The following is a 16,348-nucleotide window of genomic DNA, read 5'->3' on the forward strand; positions in this document are numbered from 1 at the left end:
TAATACATAGGCTGCCGCAATTGACTCCATGCACAAATACCTTGCACCTTCTTCCCAGTAAAACAATCTAAGCCTTCCTTTGGCTTGACTCTCTAGAAGAGCCATACGGATTTAAAACGTTAACTCTGTTTCTCTCTCCACAGATGTTGTCAGACCTGCTGAGTTTTTCCAGCATTTTCTGTTTTATTTCAGATTTTTAGCATCCGCAGTATTTTGCTTTTTCTAAGCCTTTCTTTAATCTCTAACAATCAAATTACCCAGGCTTACTATCGGGCAGACTGCAGAACAGTTTAAAGACACAGTCCCAAAACATAACAATTTTATAAACCTCATAGTAACATATGTAACACTCCCCTGCCTACCCATTATCCAGCAAATTATACTTTCTCCGTTACTTTGCCCATGTGACTGTGCTATATAACTTTATAACAGTTGGTTGCTACAGTAACGTAAAGTTAGTGGGTACATAATTATGTAACTTAAACTGATACTTAATGCCACCATGTGGCATTGTATTGATACTACACACATTCTTGTTGAATTTTGATAATTTCCTAGTTACTTCCTGGATCAGTGTGTCCAAAGACTGGCTGCAAACAAAACCATAAGAAAACCCAGAACAAGAAGTAGTTTGATAAAACTGAATAATGTGGGGTCTGCTTTGATAGCAGAGCGAATTCACTCAGTCAGTTGGTCAGCCATATTGATTATGCAGGTAGTTGGTTTGGTCCCTCATCTATGTTGAGTTAGCTGATTTCAGTTTGATGTAACAACAGGAGGCGAGGGGGGCGTGGGGGGCATACTACAGTTAGCCTCAGTACTGGGCACGCTTCCTCTCCATTGCAAGTAAGAACCTGGTCATCTGGTGTTGCTGTTCATGGCACAAATCTGGCCCATTCCTCACTAATGCACCATGGTGGTTACCCAAGCCATTTTGCTTTTTAGCTAGAGATCAAACAGAGACCATGAACTGTGCGAGCACCAAGTGTCAGTATGTGCTGAGGTTCTACCTGTCCCCAGTGTTGCAAAGGATGGGTCTGGTCACATCGCCATGGAACGCTCTGGAGGCATAGAAGTTGAGGCCACTGTGACCTTCAGAGCCACTGCTTTGGGGTGTCCACCCACACAGTTGGGGGTGATCTCAGGCCCAATCATATGGACAAATGATGTGGTGAGACAGAGGCTGTGGCAGAGAAACAGTAGGCTGCCTGCCTGCCCGTTTTGGCCATGTAATGAGTGCAAAATCTCATGGGCAATGTAAAATCGGGATCAATTGCCTTTTTAATGGCCTTAAGAGGCATGCGTGCCCGCCGACCTGAAGATTGCTCGTATGCGGGATGACGTTGGGATGCTCACCCGACGTCATCTTGCGCTATTTCATGTCCATTTGGGTCGGGCACGCGCCGAGTCATAAAATTCTGCCCAGTGGATGCGTTAGTTGTCATCTTCTAAAATTCTGTACCTGTAGCACCATTTCAGCATGGCCAAACCCACCTGAGGAACACCTTGCAGGGCACATCCGAGTCATGGCCCTCAACCAGCAAGGCATTCAAGCCAAACAGCCAGGGCTCACCCCCTTGGCCAGCTCCAGCATCATTGACAGTTGGCACTCAGACTCTGAGCTTCACAGGGGTGACAGCCTGCCCTTAACACTTCTCCACACTGATCCATGCCAACTCGGTACTCACCCTTGCCGAGCGCAGCAGGTCTTTGAATCATTTGCGGCACTGCACCCATGTGCGCCGCACAACATTGTGGCTGCTGACATCGGCTGCCACCTCCTCCCAGGCTTTCTTGAACTGGTGCGGTGGCCTCCTGCTGCCATCCCTGGGTACGAGAGTGTGTCTGCTGACACCGACCGCCCCCCACGAGGACCATGAGGCACTCGTCCAAGAAGCAGGGGGGATCAAGTGCCTACCCAACTTGCCCTCCCGCCTTATGTTTCCAGCCGCTGGCGAGGGCATTGTTCCAGTCTCTGGACCGACTCTAAAGATTTTCCCCGGCAACCCTCAGGGAGCTGCCTTTGCCGTTTTTAAAGTGCCCGTCGGGTCGCCATTAGACCTGACACCTGACTGGCCACACCCCCCCCCCCCTCCCCACCCACTCCTGGCCTTCCCTGACCATTCTGAAGACACGTTTCACGCTGGGCGGACCTTAACTGGCCATCCAGCAGGAAATTGCGTTTACAACTTGACCGCAGCCGGGAGCGGATTCCACATCCGTTTCCGTTCCTGCTGACTTGGCGAACATGTCAAATTCAGGCCACTATTTCCATGGCCATCTCCGTTAGTACCCTGGGATTTAGATTATCGAGCCCTGGGGTCTTATCAGCTTTCAGTTCCATTAATTTCTCCAGCATTATTGTTTTAATAATACTAATTTCCTTCAATTCCTTTTTCTCGGTAGACCTTTGTTCCCTAGTATTTCTGGGAAGTTATTTGTGTCTTCAGTTGTGAAGACAGAACTAAAGTTGTTGTTTAATTGCTCTGCCATTTCCTTGCTTTCTATTATAAATTCTCCTGTTTCAGACTGTATGGGACTTCAGTAATCTTTTTCTTTTTACATACTTTTATAGTCTGCTTTTATGTTCCTTGCAAGTTTACTCTCATACTCTATTTTTCCCCTCTTAATCAATCTCTTGCTCCTCCTGCTCCCAATCCTCAGGTTTGCTGCTTTTTCTAGCAACTTTATACGATTACTCTTTGGATGTAATACTATCCTCAATTTCTTTTGTTAGCCTTGGTTAGGCCACTTTTCCTGTTGTGCTTTTGCGCCAGAAAGGAATGCTTACCGTTGCAATGCATACATTCGTTCCTTAAATATTAGCCATTGTCTATCCACCGTCATGTCTTTTAATGAAGTTCCCCAATCTATCTTAGCCAACTCACACCTCATACCTTCGTAGTTTCCTTTGTTAAGATTTAGGACCCTAGTTTCAGATCGGACAACTTCACTTCCCATCCTAATGAAGAATTCTATCATGTTATGGTCACGAGTTAAACTGTGGTTGGAGGAGCATCAACTCAGTGAATGATGCTCTTTGGTCTGCCTGAAACTTGCTGGTCTTCTAGAGCAGAGTTGACTTCAACTGAGTGTTGCAGACTAACACATTCCAAGGTCCTTAGCGCCTCTGCAGCAGCTGCCCCAAGTTTTAGTGTTGAGGGATACACTAAAGCTTGGGGTAGCCGCCACAGAGGTGCAATGGGGGAAGGTCACTGTCTAAGGCCTTTCAGCCATAGTACGCCCAGGGGCTGGAAACTGTAGAACCCCTCAGGTTGTATGCCTGATGTGGAATCTAAACTGTAAATATCAAGAGTATTGCAATTGTATTGAGGCACGCCAGAGTGGAACATGCTGTATGGAGAAAAGTTCAATTTCATTGCACTTTCTATAATATTCAATTTGAAATGTTTTGTAATGTATCTTTACAAATTTTTATGAATAAAGTATATTTTTGGAAAAAGGAACCCTGGGCTAGGGTAGGAAAATCACCTAGGTCTTCAATTCTTGGGTCCAAAGTTTGCTTTTTGGGCAGAGGATGAACATATTGGTTGCAACACCCACCCGATGTTGTCTGAACCAATTTGGTTGGGTTTAATTTACGTTTGACTTAAGGACTTTATGTAGCATCTTTCACAACCTCAGGACATTCTAAAGACTTTTACAGGCAACTTTTGAGATGTAGTCATTGTTCTAAAGTAGGGAGAGCAGCAGCCAATTTGCACACAGCAAGGTCCCATAAATAGCAAACAGTTATTTTTTAGTGATGTTGGTTGAAGGATAACTGTTAGCCAGGATACCAGGGAGTACTTCTTCAAGATACAGTAACATTTCTGTTATCCAGCATGCCCTGGGAATGGGTGGCCCCTGTTAATCAAAAATGCCAGATAATGGCATGCTTTGATTTTTGTTTAGAAAATTATTGATGAACGTCTTATCGATGTCCTTATCCTCCCCACCCATCCTGTTTGTGTGAGATAAGGTAGCCTATTGCACCATGTGTAAAACCAACCCGTTATGGCCACCACTGCTTCCAGGCTCCAGCATTCTGTCCAAATCCACCTCTGGCTCTGCAACACTGAGGCAGTTTAAAGACCTCCAAACTCCAGAAAGAGTGAGACTTACAGGGATCTTGATCTGAAATAAAAGCAAAATACTGCGGATGCTGGAAATTTGAAACAAAAACAAAAATAGCTGGAAAAACTCAGCAAGTTTGACAGCATCTGTGCAGAGGAAGACAGAGTTAACATTTCGAGTCTGTATAACTCTTCATCAGAACTAGAGAGAAATAGAAATTAGGTGAAATGTAAGCTGTTTGAGGGGGGTGGGGCAGGTGGAGCTGGATAGAGGGCCAGTGATAGGTGGAGGCAAGAGAGAGATTGCCAAAGATTTCATAGACGGAGACAGTCACTGAGGAAGGAAATATGGCTGTGATAGTGAGTTTTAGTAAGCACCCTGTCAAACACCAGGAGAGAAATGGAAAGCAATGAAGGTGCATGGCGCAAAAGAGACGAACGGAAATCCTGCCGGAGAGAAGAGCAGTACTTCTTCAAGGTAGGCATTCCTGGAAGAGAAGTGGCAGTCAGTTAAATACTAAGATAAAAGCAAAATACTGCAGATGCTGAAAATCTGAAACAAAAACAAAAAAAGCTGGAAAAACTCAGTAGGTGTGACAGCATCTGTGGAGAGGAAGACAGAGTTAACGTTTCGAGTCCATATGACTCTTCATCAGAACTAGAGAGAAATAGAAATGAGGTGAAATGTAAGCTGTTTAAGGGGGGTGGGACAGGTGGAGCTGGATAGAGGGCCAGTGATAGGTGGAGGCAAGGGAGAGATTGCCAAAGATGTCATAGATGGAGACAGTCACTGAGGAAGGAAATATGGCTGTGGAAGCAAGTTTTAGTAAACACCTTGTCAAACACCAGAAGAGAAATGGAAAGCAATCTTGATCTTCCTTTGAACTGGTATGTTTATTAATTTTTGATACTGGTGCTATAGAGACTCCAGCAGAAGCTGCTAAAGGGAGAAGGGATCAATTCAGGCCTATGGTGCAAAAACCAGTTAGGAGAGAATTCCAGTTCAGACAGTGCCAGATAACAAAAATGTTGTAGCAGCATGGGATCTTTTACATCCACCTGAGAGGGTAGATTAGGCCTCAGTTTAATGTCTTAAGCAAAAGGCAGTACCTCTAACAATGCAGAGGTCCCTCAGTATTGCACTGGAGTGTCAGCCTAGATTTTATACTCAACTTTCTGGACTGAGTCTTGAAGCCACAGTCTTCTGATTCAGAGGCAAGATTGCTATCAATACTGACAATAAACAGTACGTGTGTTTCCTGTGTTAACAGTTCCCCATTTTGGGAGGGTGGTTGTCACTGAACTGGACCACTCCTTCAGCAGGACATAAGGCCCACACCAGAACAAAAACGGTCAGTGGCCATTAAAATTGTGCCCCATAATTTCTATACAAACAGTTCATTCCAGGTGGGAGCAGGTAACATAGCCAACCTTTCCAGTTTGAATCAGGGTGGTGATGGAGGTCCTACAATTCAGGAGAGGGGACTTCATAGTCTACTCTCTTATCAGCTTGAGTGTAATGTCATTTTTCTTTTTTTATTTTCTAATATATCTCTTTATTTTTAGTGAGAGCATTAGATAATTTCCTTGCTCTAGCTCACATACAAGCAATACTATCCTTGAGGTTACCACCTCTTTCCACCCAACATGTGGCCTGTCTCACCCTCCTGCATTCTACAATATAATCATGCTCACCTCGTCACAAATCTATCATTTCATTTCCTCTTCCATGTGACCTCTCTTTCACCAGCTTACCCTGTCACATGACTATCCTCACCTCCCTCCTCCCTGCTCTGGACTCCCTGCACCTTCCATCCTGACTAGCAATGTCACTCAGTGAGGCCACAAAGGTAGCTATTGTGCAAATTGGAAAGGCTAAAGGGAACAGCAACACCATCAAAAGAGATTATTCTCAATGCTACTTTTTAGATTTTGCCGTATATAAATTGACTGCCATATTTGCTTATACAAAATGATAACACTACAAAAGTAAAGCATTGATTGTGCAGCACTTTGCCTTGGAGAAGTGAAAGATTCTTTCTTTCTCTCATTCTCTGTTTATCTTTCTTTTTTACCCTTTGTTTCCCTTTCTCTTTCTTTTTCTCTATCTCTTTCTTTCTTTCACACTGGTGCCCTGAAGGAAACTCTTCAGAGGTTGGGGTGAAGTGCATTCTTTGAATAGTAGGCAAGGACTATAATTTTGCATCCAAGTATGATATAGCTGATTGAGGGGTGTGCTTGATGCTGACACTGGTTTCAAGAAATGGGAAAAATGTCCTGATCATCTATTAGAATTGTTTTGGTCTCAAGGTGAAGGATATTACCAGATTTAAAATATCTTTCTTGGATTCCAACACTGTTGTATTTTCAGATAGCAAGGCCAATTTCAGAATAGGAACTGAAACCTCCAAGTACTTCAGGGTGTGGTGGTCCTACAGTTGGAAAAAGTGCTAAGTGAAGCAGGTCTACCTGGCAGCCGCTTTACCAAAATATTCCTGTGCTGTTTTAAATATCTTCCAATTTGCCTTTCCTATGAACTTTTGAGAAGTAAAGGAAGACAAGAAAACCATTAAAATACTACAACTGTGAGCGAGTTCTATTGAAAGTTTCCACACAAAACATAAATCTTTAATTTGTTTCAATGCTGATACACCCTATTGTGCATTTTCTATTTTCATCTTAGATTTCAGGCTGTTGTGGTTTCCTTTTTACCATTATACGGTAAGCATGCAAGTGCAGCAAGCGGTAAAGAAGGCACATGGTATGTTGGCCTTCATAGCCAGAGGATTCGAGTACAGGAACAGGGATGTCTTGCTGCAATTGTATAGGGCCTTGGTTAAAACTCTCCTGGAATATTGTATGCAGTTTTGTTCTCCTTATCTGAGGAAGGATGTACTTGCTATAGAGGGAGTGCAGCGAAGGTTTACCCACTGATTCCTGGGATGGCGGGACTGACATATGAGGGGAGATTGAGCCGATTAGGATTATATTCACTAGAGTTCAGAAGAATGAGGGGAGATCTCATTCTATAAAATTCTAACAGGACTAGACAGGGTAGATTCAGGAAGGATGTTCCCAATGGTGGGGGAGTCCAGAACTAGGGGGTCACAGTCTGAGGATATGGGGTAGACCATTTAGGACTGAGGTGAGTAGATATTTCTTCACCCAGAGAGTGGTGAGCCTGTGGAATTTGTTACCACAGAAAGTAGTTGAGACCAAAACATTGTATGTTTTCAAGAAGGAGTTAGATATAGCTCTTGGGGACGAAAGGGATCAAATGGTTCGGGGAGAAAGTGGGAGCAGGCTATTGAGTTGGATGATCAACCATGATCATAATGAATGGCGGAACAAGCTCGAAGGGCCGAATGGCCTACTGCTGCTCCTAGTTTCTATGTTTCTTTGTTACTATAATTATGGACCTGATATTAAAGACAGTTATCTTTTATAGCCACCTGTTGTTCATGCTTAATTTACACCAAAAATGCAATGACTGTCATATTAAGTACAAGCCATTCTTCCTGAATGGGGGTGCTTACATCTGTTAAAAGCAAATACTGAGGGAGAAAAGAAGACTTTTCATATTCCTGCACACAACAAATTTTAAAGCAGCTTTTTATTATCCTATTGAACCTGGGTGAAACAATTTTAAAATTAAATCTAATTTATTTCTCAGTAAATGTAATATGAGTTCACATGCTGCCCTTTACTACTTCTGCACAATAAAGAACGTCAAACTACAGAATCTTTGAACTTTACAGCAAGCCTCAAATAAATGAAATAGGACCATGTGTAGGTTTTTTTTAATAATACATCAAACAAAAGGAGTACTGTCACTTTGACTGTGACTACTAATGATGCAACTTGGCATTGTCGACAAGGAATGGTATTTACTACATTAGCTGCTGTTTATCGTCACTAAGAACATTTATGGCATAAATATGATGGCAGTTGACTGAATAAGCTTTACTATTGACACAATTTGCATTGCTTCAATTCAAAACATTTCCCCACTATAGTCAGCTCAGTGTCACAGATTAATTACAGCAATAACATACTTCTGATGCCAAGAAATGAATGAAAAAGAATGAAAAGGCCATTATTAGTTCATACTGACAGGATATCCAAAAAAGGATCTCTTTTGCAAGAGATTGAAATCACAAGAAAGACTTCAATCATCATCCTAAATTCAAGGTCCTCAGTATTTCAGGGAAAAATTTAATTCAATGTTATTGGAAAGAAAGTTACCGAGCAAAGTTGCCATTTCGGTATATCTCTGTCTTCCACCAACCATCCCACACCCCCAAGTGAAGTCTCTGGACGGCATAGCACAAGAAGGAGGGTGAGTAGCAGGATGAGTATGTGCCAATGTTGCCAGAAGTAGAGGGGACTGCAATCTCTTGCCCATCATCATGCCTCTCTATCCTAAAGTGCAGTCTCCAGAACGAAAATCTGCTACTGTTAACTATATACTGTTATGCTATTTGAAACAGCTATTTGTGGACCTTTTATGAGGAAACTGGTATATGTTGGAGAGATTGAGAATACATAGAAATATTATATTTATAAGCGAGGATGAGTCTACTGAAGGGAAAGAGGGACAGAAACTGGTTTTGGGCAACAGCACAAGATGAGCAATAATGAATCAGGTGCTCATTTGACGCTTTACCTGATTTTCTTTCCATTTACGTATAACAGCAATTTGCATTCATATAGCACCTTTAATATAGTAAAACGTCCCAAGGTACTCGATCAGAGTGTTATCAAACAAGACTTGATGTTCACCAAACAGGTACAGCAAATTATTTTCTTCAAATCAAGTTGAGATTTGGTTAATGTTGTAAATTGATTGGGTGTGGAATTCTTCTTTCTGGAGAAACACATAGTGTAAGCGGCTTGTTTCCCCATAGGTCGTTGATAAAGTTAATTGCCCCAGAGCCACTCTTATGCATATACAGGCAATGAACTGAGCAGCAACATCAGCAGAAGCCTAGGAGCAGATTCTAGTCAACCCTCACAACTGAGAAATGGAGATACCTGAAAGAACAAAAGAGGAGGAAATATAAGGCCGTCTGGGTAAAAATATTTTGGCAATGTAGCTCTTTCATTATATTTCCAGGCATTGAAACTACTGGGCTTTTGTTTTACAACAGTTGTAAAATTACATAAGAATGAGAAAGCACCCCCATGATTTATTGAGGTAAATGCATCACCCAGCATGATGGTAAAACTTAAACCATGCAGATTAGGAAGGTTACAGGTTCAATCCTTGGTCCATGTTGACTTATCCAATCTCTGCTGGGGTAACAGTAAAATTGGCTTTAACACTTCCTCACTTAATCTCTCCATAGAATCTCTCCAATCCATGTTCAAGACCAGCCCCATTTTTATTCATTTATGAGATGTGGGCATCGTTGGCTAGGCCAGCATTTATTGCCCACCTTAATTACCCTTGAGAAGGTGGTGGTGTGCTGCCTTCTTGAACAGCTGCAGTCCATGTGGTGCAGGTACATCCACAGTGCTGAGGGAGGGAGTTCCAGGATTTTGACCCAACAACAGTGAAGGAATGGCGATATATTTCCAAGTCAGGATGGTGAGTGGCTTGGAGGGAAACTTCCAGGTGGTGGTGTTCCCATGTGCTGCTGCTCTTGTCCTTCTAGATGGTAGTGGTCGTGGGTTCAGAAGGTGCTGTCTAAGGAGTCTTGGTGAATTCCTGCAGTGCATCTTATAGATGGTACACACTGCTGCCACTGTTCTTCGGCGGTGGAGGGAGTGGATGGGGTGCCAGTCAAGCAGGCTGCTTTGCCCTTGACTGTTGTTGGAGCTGCACTCATCCAAGCAAATGGGGAGTGTTCCATCACATTCCTGACTTGTGCTTTGTAGATAGTGAACAGGCTTTAGGGAGTCAGGAGGTGAGTTACTGCCTCTGACCTGCTCTTGTAGCCACAGTATTCATAAGGTTGGTCCAGTTCAGTTTCATGTCAATGGTAATCCCCAGAATGTTGATAGTGGGGGATTCAGCGATGGTGATGCCATTAGATGTCAAGGGGCAATAGCTGCATTCTCTCTGGTTAGAGATGGTCATTGCCTTGCATTTGTGTGGCACAAATGTTAATTGCCACTGGCCAGCCCAAGCCTAGATATTGTCCAAGTCTTGCTGCATTTGGACGTGGACTGCTTCAGTATCTGAGGAGTTTCAAATGGTGCTGAACATTGTGCAATTATCAGCAAACATCCCCACTTCCAAACTTATAATGGAAGGAAGGTCATTGGTGAAGCATCTGAAGATGGTTGGGCCAAGAACACTACTCTGAGGACCCTCCTGCAGTAATGCCCTGGAAGTGAGATGACTGACCTCCAACAACCATGTTCCTTTGTGCCATATATGACTTCAACCAGTGGAGAGTTTTCCCTTTGCTTCCCATTGACTCCAGTTTTGCTAGGGCTTCTTGAAGCCACACTTGGTCAATGCTGCCTTGATGTCAAGGGCAGTCACTCTCACCTCACCTCAGGAGTTCAGCACTTTTGCCCATACTTGAACCAAGGCTGCAATGAGGTCAGAAGCTGAGTAGCCTGGCGGAACCCAAACTGGGCGTCAGTGAGCAGGTTATTGCGAAGCAAGTGCCAAATGATGACCCATCATTTTACTGATGATCGAGAGTAGACTGATGGGGCGGTAATTGGCCGGGTTGGATTTGTCCTGCTTTTTGAGTACAGGGCACACCTGGGCAATTTTCCACATTGCCAGGTAGAAGCCTGTGTTGTAGCTATACCGGAAGAGATTGACTAGGGGCGTGGCAAGATCTGGAGCACAAGTCTTCAATACTCTTGCTGGAATATTGTCAGGGCCCATAGCCTTTTCAGTATCCAGTGCCTCCAGCCTTTTCTTGATATCATATGGAGTGAATCGAATTGGCTGAAGACTTGCTGGGGACCCCCAGAGGAGGCCAAGATGGATCATGCACTCTGCACTTCTGGCTGAAGATTGTACCAAATGCTTCAACCTTGTCTTTTCCATCATTGTGCTTGGGGATATTTGTGGAGCCTCCTCCTCCAGTGAGTTGTTTAATTGACTGCCACCATTCACGACTGGATATGGCAGGACTGCAGAGCTTCGATCTGATCTGTTCGTTATGGAATCGCTTACCTCTGCCTATCACCTACTGCTTATGCTGTTTGGTATGCAAGTAGTCCTGTGTTATAGCTTCACCGGAGTGATACCTCATTTTTAGGTATGTCTGATGCTGCTCTTGGCATGCCCTCCTGCACTCTTCATTGAACCAGGTTTGACCCCTGGCTTGATGGTAATGGTAGATTGGGGGATATGATGGGTCATGAGGTTACCGATTGTGGTTGAGTACAATGCTACTGCTGCTGACACCCCACAGCGCTTCATGGCTGCCCAGTCTTGAGTTGCTCGTTCTGTTCGAAATCTATCCCATTTAACACAGTGGTAGTGCCACATAAGACGATGGAGGGTAACTTCAATGTGAAGGCAGGTCTTCATCTCCACAAAGATTGTACAGTGGTCACTCCTACCGATACTATCATGGACAGATGCATCTGTGGCAGTCAGGTTGGTGAGGATGAGGTCAAGTATGTTTTTCCCTCTTAGTTCCCTCACCACCTGCTGCAGATTCAGTCTAGCAGCTATATCCTTTAGGATTCGGCCAACTTGGTCTGTACTGGTTCTACTGAGCCACTCTTGGTGATGGACCCTTACAATGTCTTCTTTTCCTACACCCGCACTGTTACTTCTGGAGTCCCTGAGGATCGATCTTTGGCCTCCTCCTATTTTTCATTTACATGCTGCCCCTTGGAGACATCATCTGAAACCACAACAACAAGTTCCACATGTAAACTGGTAACACCTAGCTCGAGCTCACCACCAACTCTCTCAGAACCTGCATCATCTCTGATTTTGGAACACTGCTTGTCCAACATCCATCCTTGGAAGGGCAGATATCTTCAGACTAAACAACTAAATATTGGGAAGACCAAATCCATTGTCTTCGTTCTCTGCCACAAATTCTATTCCCTAGCCACTGACTCTATCACACTCCCTGGTCACTGTCCGAGGCTAAGCCTGGCTATTTGCCATCTTGGCACCCTATTTAATCCTGAGATGACCTTCCAACCAAGTACCTGCTCCATTGCCTAGACCGCTTATTTCAAATTCTGTAACATCCCCCATTTCTGCCCTGCCTTAGCTCATCGGTTGCTGAAATTCTCATCCAAGCCTTTGTTACTTTTAGACTTCACTATTCCCATACTCTCCTGGCCAGCCTCTCATCCTTCATCCTCCATAAACTTGAATTCATTCAGATTTCTGCTACCCAAATCCCAACTCACACTATCCCTTTCACCCATCTCCCTTGTACTTAACTGATGTGCATTGGCTCCCAGTCCAGCAATGCTTCAATATTAAAATTTTCCCCCTTGTTTTTAAATCCCTCCATGTCCTTCCCCTCCCTACCTCTGCAGTCTCCCCACCAAAATCCCTGTGCACCTTTTTCACACCCCTGATTTTGATCGCTCTGCTACGCTGACCATGCCTTCAGCCTCCTGGACCCTCTGCTCTGGAATTTTCTCCCGAAGTCTCTGCCTTTTTCCGCCTTTCAGGCATTCCTTAAAAACCTGACTCTTTGGCAAAGCTTTTGGTCACCTATTATAATATCTCCTTGTATAACTCAGTGTCAAATTTTGTTGATAATGCTCCTGTGAAGTGGTTTGGAATTACTTACAATGTTAAAGATGCTATATAAATGCAAGTTGTTGTTGAATAGTGACTAGCAATGACAACTTTGGTTGATTTCATCTTTTCATATTGAGGCTAAATGTGGCCCAATATTATTAAATCTATTGAGACAGACAAACTCAGCATAGATCAGGAAACCAACTTGAAAATTTCCTGGTCTACATGTTCAGCTAACTCCCTGGATAAATTAGTTGAGCCATTGGAGGTGTACACCACATATGTCAATTTTTACTTTAAACCATTAAAGCAAAAAACTATACTGACCTGAATTATTTTTGACCATGTGTTTAGCAATTGGATAAGAATATAAGTTAGTCAAGTTCTTTTTTTAAAAAAAGTATGGAAATCCTTTCATTCGTTACTAAAGCTGTTCACATGTATGTACTTTTTTCCTATTCTGTAGAAATTTCCAGAAATAAGAAACACCCTTAATGCACTAAAATGATAGAATAAAATAATAGGGCAAAATTGTTGCATCCGCAGGGTCCGTTCACAGAGTATATTCATGTATGAGAGAAAGGGGACAACGTGGGCTAACTAAAACAATGGATAATAGGCACATGGTATCTCTGTGACTACACAGATTCCTTTATCTAGTGTAGGTGGAGATGAAGGAGTCGGAACTGAATACTGTTTTGTTAGTGCAATAAAAGGAATCATTGTATGCAAATGTAATATGTAGAACGCTACAGACCATATGATCACCAATTACAAAAGGCGTTGGGTTGATGCTGACACGGAGGAATTGGCATCTTAATTGATTATTTTCCTTTCCAGAACTGAGTGGAGATGAACTGGCCAGTCTTCTACACTGTTCTAATAGGGGTGAACAAGCACTCGACCGGGATCGGACGGATATGGCTGTCTGTTCTGTTCATTTTCAGGATCATGGTGCTGGTTGTGGCTGCAGAAAGTGTCTGGGGCGATGAAAAGACTGGCTTCACCTGCAACACTCAGCAGCCAGGTTGTAATAGTGTCTGCTATGATCAGTTTTTCCCCATCTCCCACATCAGGCTTTGGTCCCTTCAGTTGATCATGGTGGCCACTCCCGCCCTCCTAGTGGCTATGCACGTCGCCCATAAGCATCATGTGGAAAAGAAGATTTTGCGGATCAAGCAGCTCACCGGAGAAGCTGGGGAAATGGACATTGAGAAAGTGACCAAGCGCAAAATGCACATCATTGGGTCTCTCTGGTGGACCTACGTGATTAGTATCATCTTCAGGGTGATTTTCGAAGTTGCCTTCTTGTACATCTTCTACTTAATCTACCCAGGCTTCAGGATGATCCGCTTGGTCAAGTGCGATGCCTTCCCTTGCCCCAACACAGTGGATTGCTTTGTCTCTAGACCCACCGAGAAGACTATCTTCACCGTCTTCATGCTGGTCGTCTCTGGCGTCTGCGTGCTGCTGAACATAGCAGAGGTGGGCTACTTGATCATCAAGGCTTGTGTGAGACAGTGTCAGAAAAAAGAAACGAGATCCAGTAAAAGTGCATTTTACGGGCGTAAGTTTCCACAATTCAGACCGAATGAAATAAACGAGTTGCTGTCAAATCATGAATCTGCATTTCTTAAAAACAGTAAAATGAACGCTGTTCGGAAAAGTACATCTAATAAAGATGTTTGTAGAACCGCTTGAATTTTAAAACATGACTTCCCTAGCATTGTGTTTAAAGGAACCATCTTTACTGGGCTTAAGACCCTACCCACCACCGCCTGATTCTGGTCCTGTTTATGGTATATTAATGACTCTTGAATATTTTTAATATATTAACGTCTCTTTAATATTTTTCGAATGCACTTTTTCTATCCTGAAATTTTCATTGTCATCCCTATCACAAAGCAGTGAGACCTATTCGTTTTACATCATTACTATGTTGTTGGGCATTTCCTGTCGCATGCATCTCACTAGAAGATGCCAAGTGTTTGGTTGACGAGACCTGTGTTAAAATAAGCCTACTGTGCATCAATCGTTTCACAAATTCTATAATTGTTTCGCAGATTCGCACATTGTCTCAGTATTTCCCTATTACCAATCGCGGTTGGAAAACATTTAAAATGTACCAGATTTCATTGATTGGATTGTTCGGCTTTGAATTTGTGAGGAGATTCCGTACCTTAGAGTCTTATTGCTTAGCATTCAAGTAAGGAAACAGGTGACAGTAGACAATACAGGACTCTGCTGAGCATATTACAGTGCATTGTATCATCTCAGTCACCTCGCTTGCAGCCTCACCAATGAGCTCAAGGTTTAAATTGTTTAAATTGCCTTCACACGACCCCAGCTGGAGCTCCTGAGCAGGTGTGAACTTTGCCGATACATGTGCAGAGCTCCCCTTCCAGCAGTTAACATTTCATAACGCCTGTAATTTCGGCGACACTTCGTCCCATTGCTCAAAATTTTTCCACCGAAGATCGGTGTCATCACCAGAGCAAGCAGCCACTTGCGCCGTTTCTCGAGAGTTTCCGCCGTCACACTGGAGGTTCATGCGGGAATTCTACCTCTAAATGTCAAACCGTTCAGAGAGCATGGAAGGCAGCGTGGGCATTGTCTAGTGATTGTCTGGCTGCAAAAAATGAGGTTCAAAACCAGGTCAAAATGCCCAAGAGACCCGTGAGCATTTTTGAACCTAGCTTTGACACTTCACTGTAGTGACATGTGGTGTTAAATGGAAGCGTTATGAGGTCAACCCTCCAAGCAGCTACACACCACTTTGCTTCAGAATTAGATCAGGCCCTGTTTCTAGATTTATGCTCTGTCTCTGCAAAGCGGACAGTGGTCCTAAAGCTGTCATGGGTGTCCCACAGCTTCTAAAATGAACAAGAAAGCATTGGGCACGAGCATTTAAGCGGGTATTAGTTAGTGCCACGTGCATGATGGTGTGTTTATCTTTAATTGTACTTAATGCTATAACATCTCTTCAGTCTGCTAAAAAATAAAATAGCTGTTAATGGAGATGAGTCAAAGGTCAAAAAGATAGCTTTTAAGAAGTATCTTAAAGGAGGACAGAGAGGTAGAGAGGAGGAGAGGTTTAAGGAGCGAATTCTAGAGTTTAGGTCCAAGGCAGCTGAAGGTTCTCAACGATGGTGGAGTCATAAAATATGATGTGCAAGATTGGAGGAGCGCATATATCATGGAGGGTTGTAGGCTTAGAGAAGTTTACAGAGACAGAGTGTGGAAAAGTCGTGAAGGGATTTGAAAACAGGGATGAGGAATTTTAAAGTGAGGCATTGGTGGTCTAGGTGCCGATGTAGGTCAGGAGTTATGGATGAAAAGGATTTGGTGTGAGTTAGACTACGGACAGCAGAATTTTGGATGGTAGAAGATGGGAGGCCAGCCAGGAGAGCACTGAAATAGTGAAGCTCAGGGTTAACAAATGTACGGATGAGGGATTCAAGAGCAGATTAGCTGCAACAAAGGCAGAGATGGCCAATGTTGCAGTCTTGATGATGTAGTGGATCTATGGTCAGAAATTCATCTCAAGGCCAAATAGGAAGGTGAAAGTTCATGTTCAGCC

General features: G+C 43.4%; 1 protein-coding gene across 1 annotated transcript; it reads left to right on the plus strand.

Annotated features, from left to right (window-relative positions):
- Positions 1-13,620: 13,620 nt before the first annotated feature.
- On the plus strand, positions 13,621-14,469 carry LOC121282482 (gap junction beta-1 protein-like). The gene has a single exon (XM_041196185.1). The coding sequence runs from the start codon at positions 13,621-13,623 to the stop codon at positions 14,467-14,469; it is 849 nt and encodes a 282-aa protein (XP_041052119.1).
- The last annotated feature ends 1,879 nt before the right edge of the window (positions 14,470-16,348 follow it).

The sequence above is a fragment of the Carcharodon carcharias genome, chromosome 9 (assembly GCF_017639515.1).
Source record: "Carcharodon carcharias isolate sCarCar2 chromosome 9, sCarCar2.pri, whole genome shotgun sequence".
NCBI lineage: Eukaryota > Metazoa > Chordata > Chondrichthyes > Lamniformes > Lamnidae > Carcharodon > Carcharodon carcharias.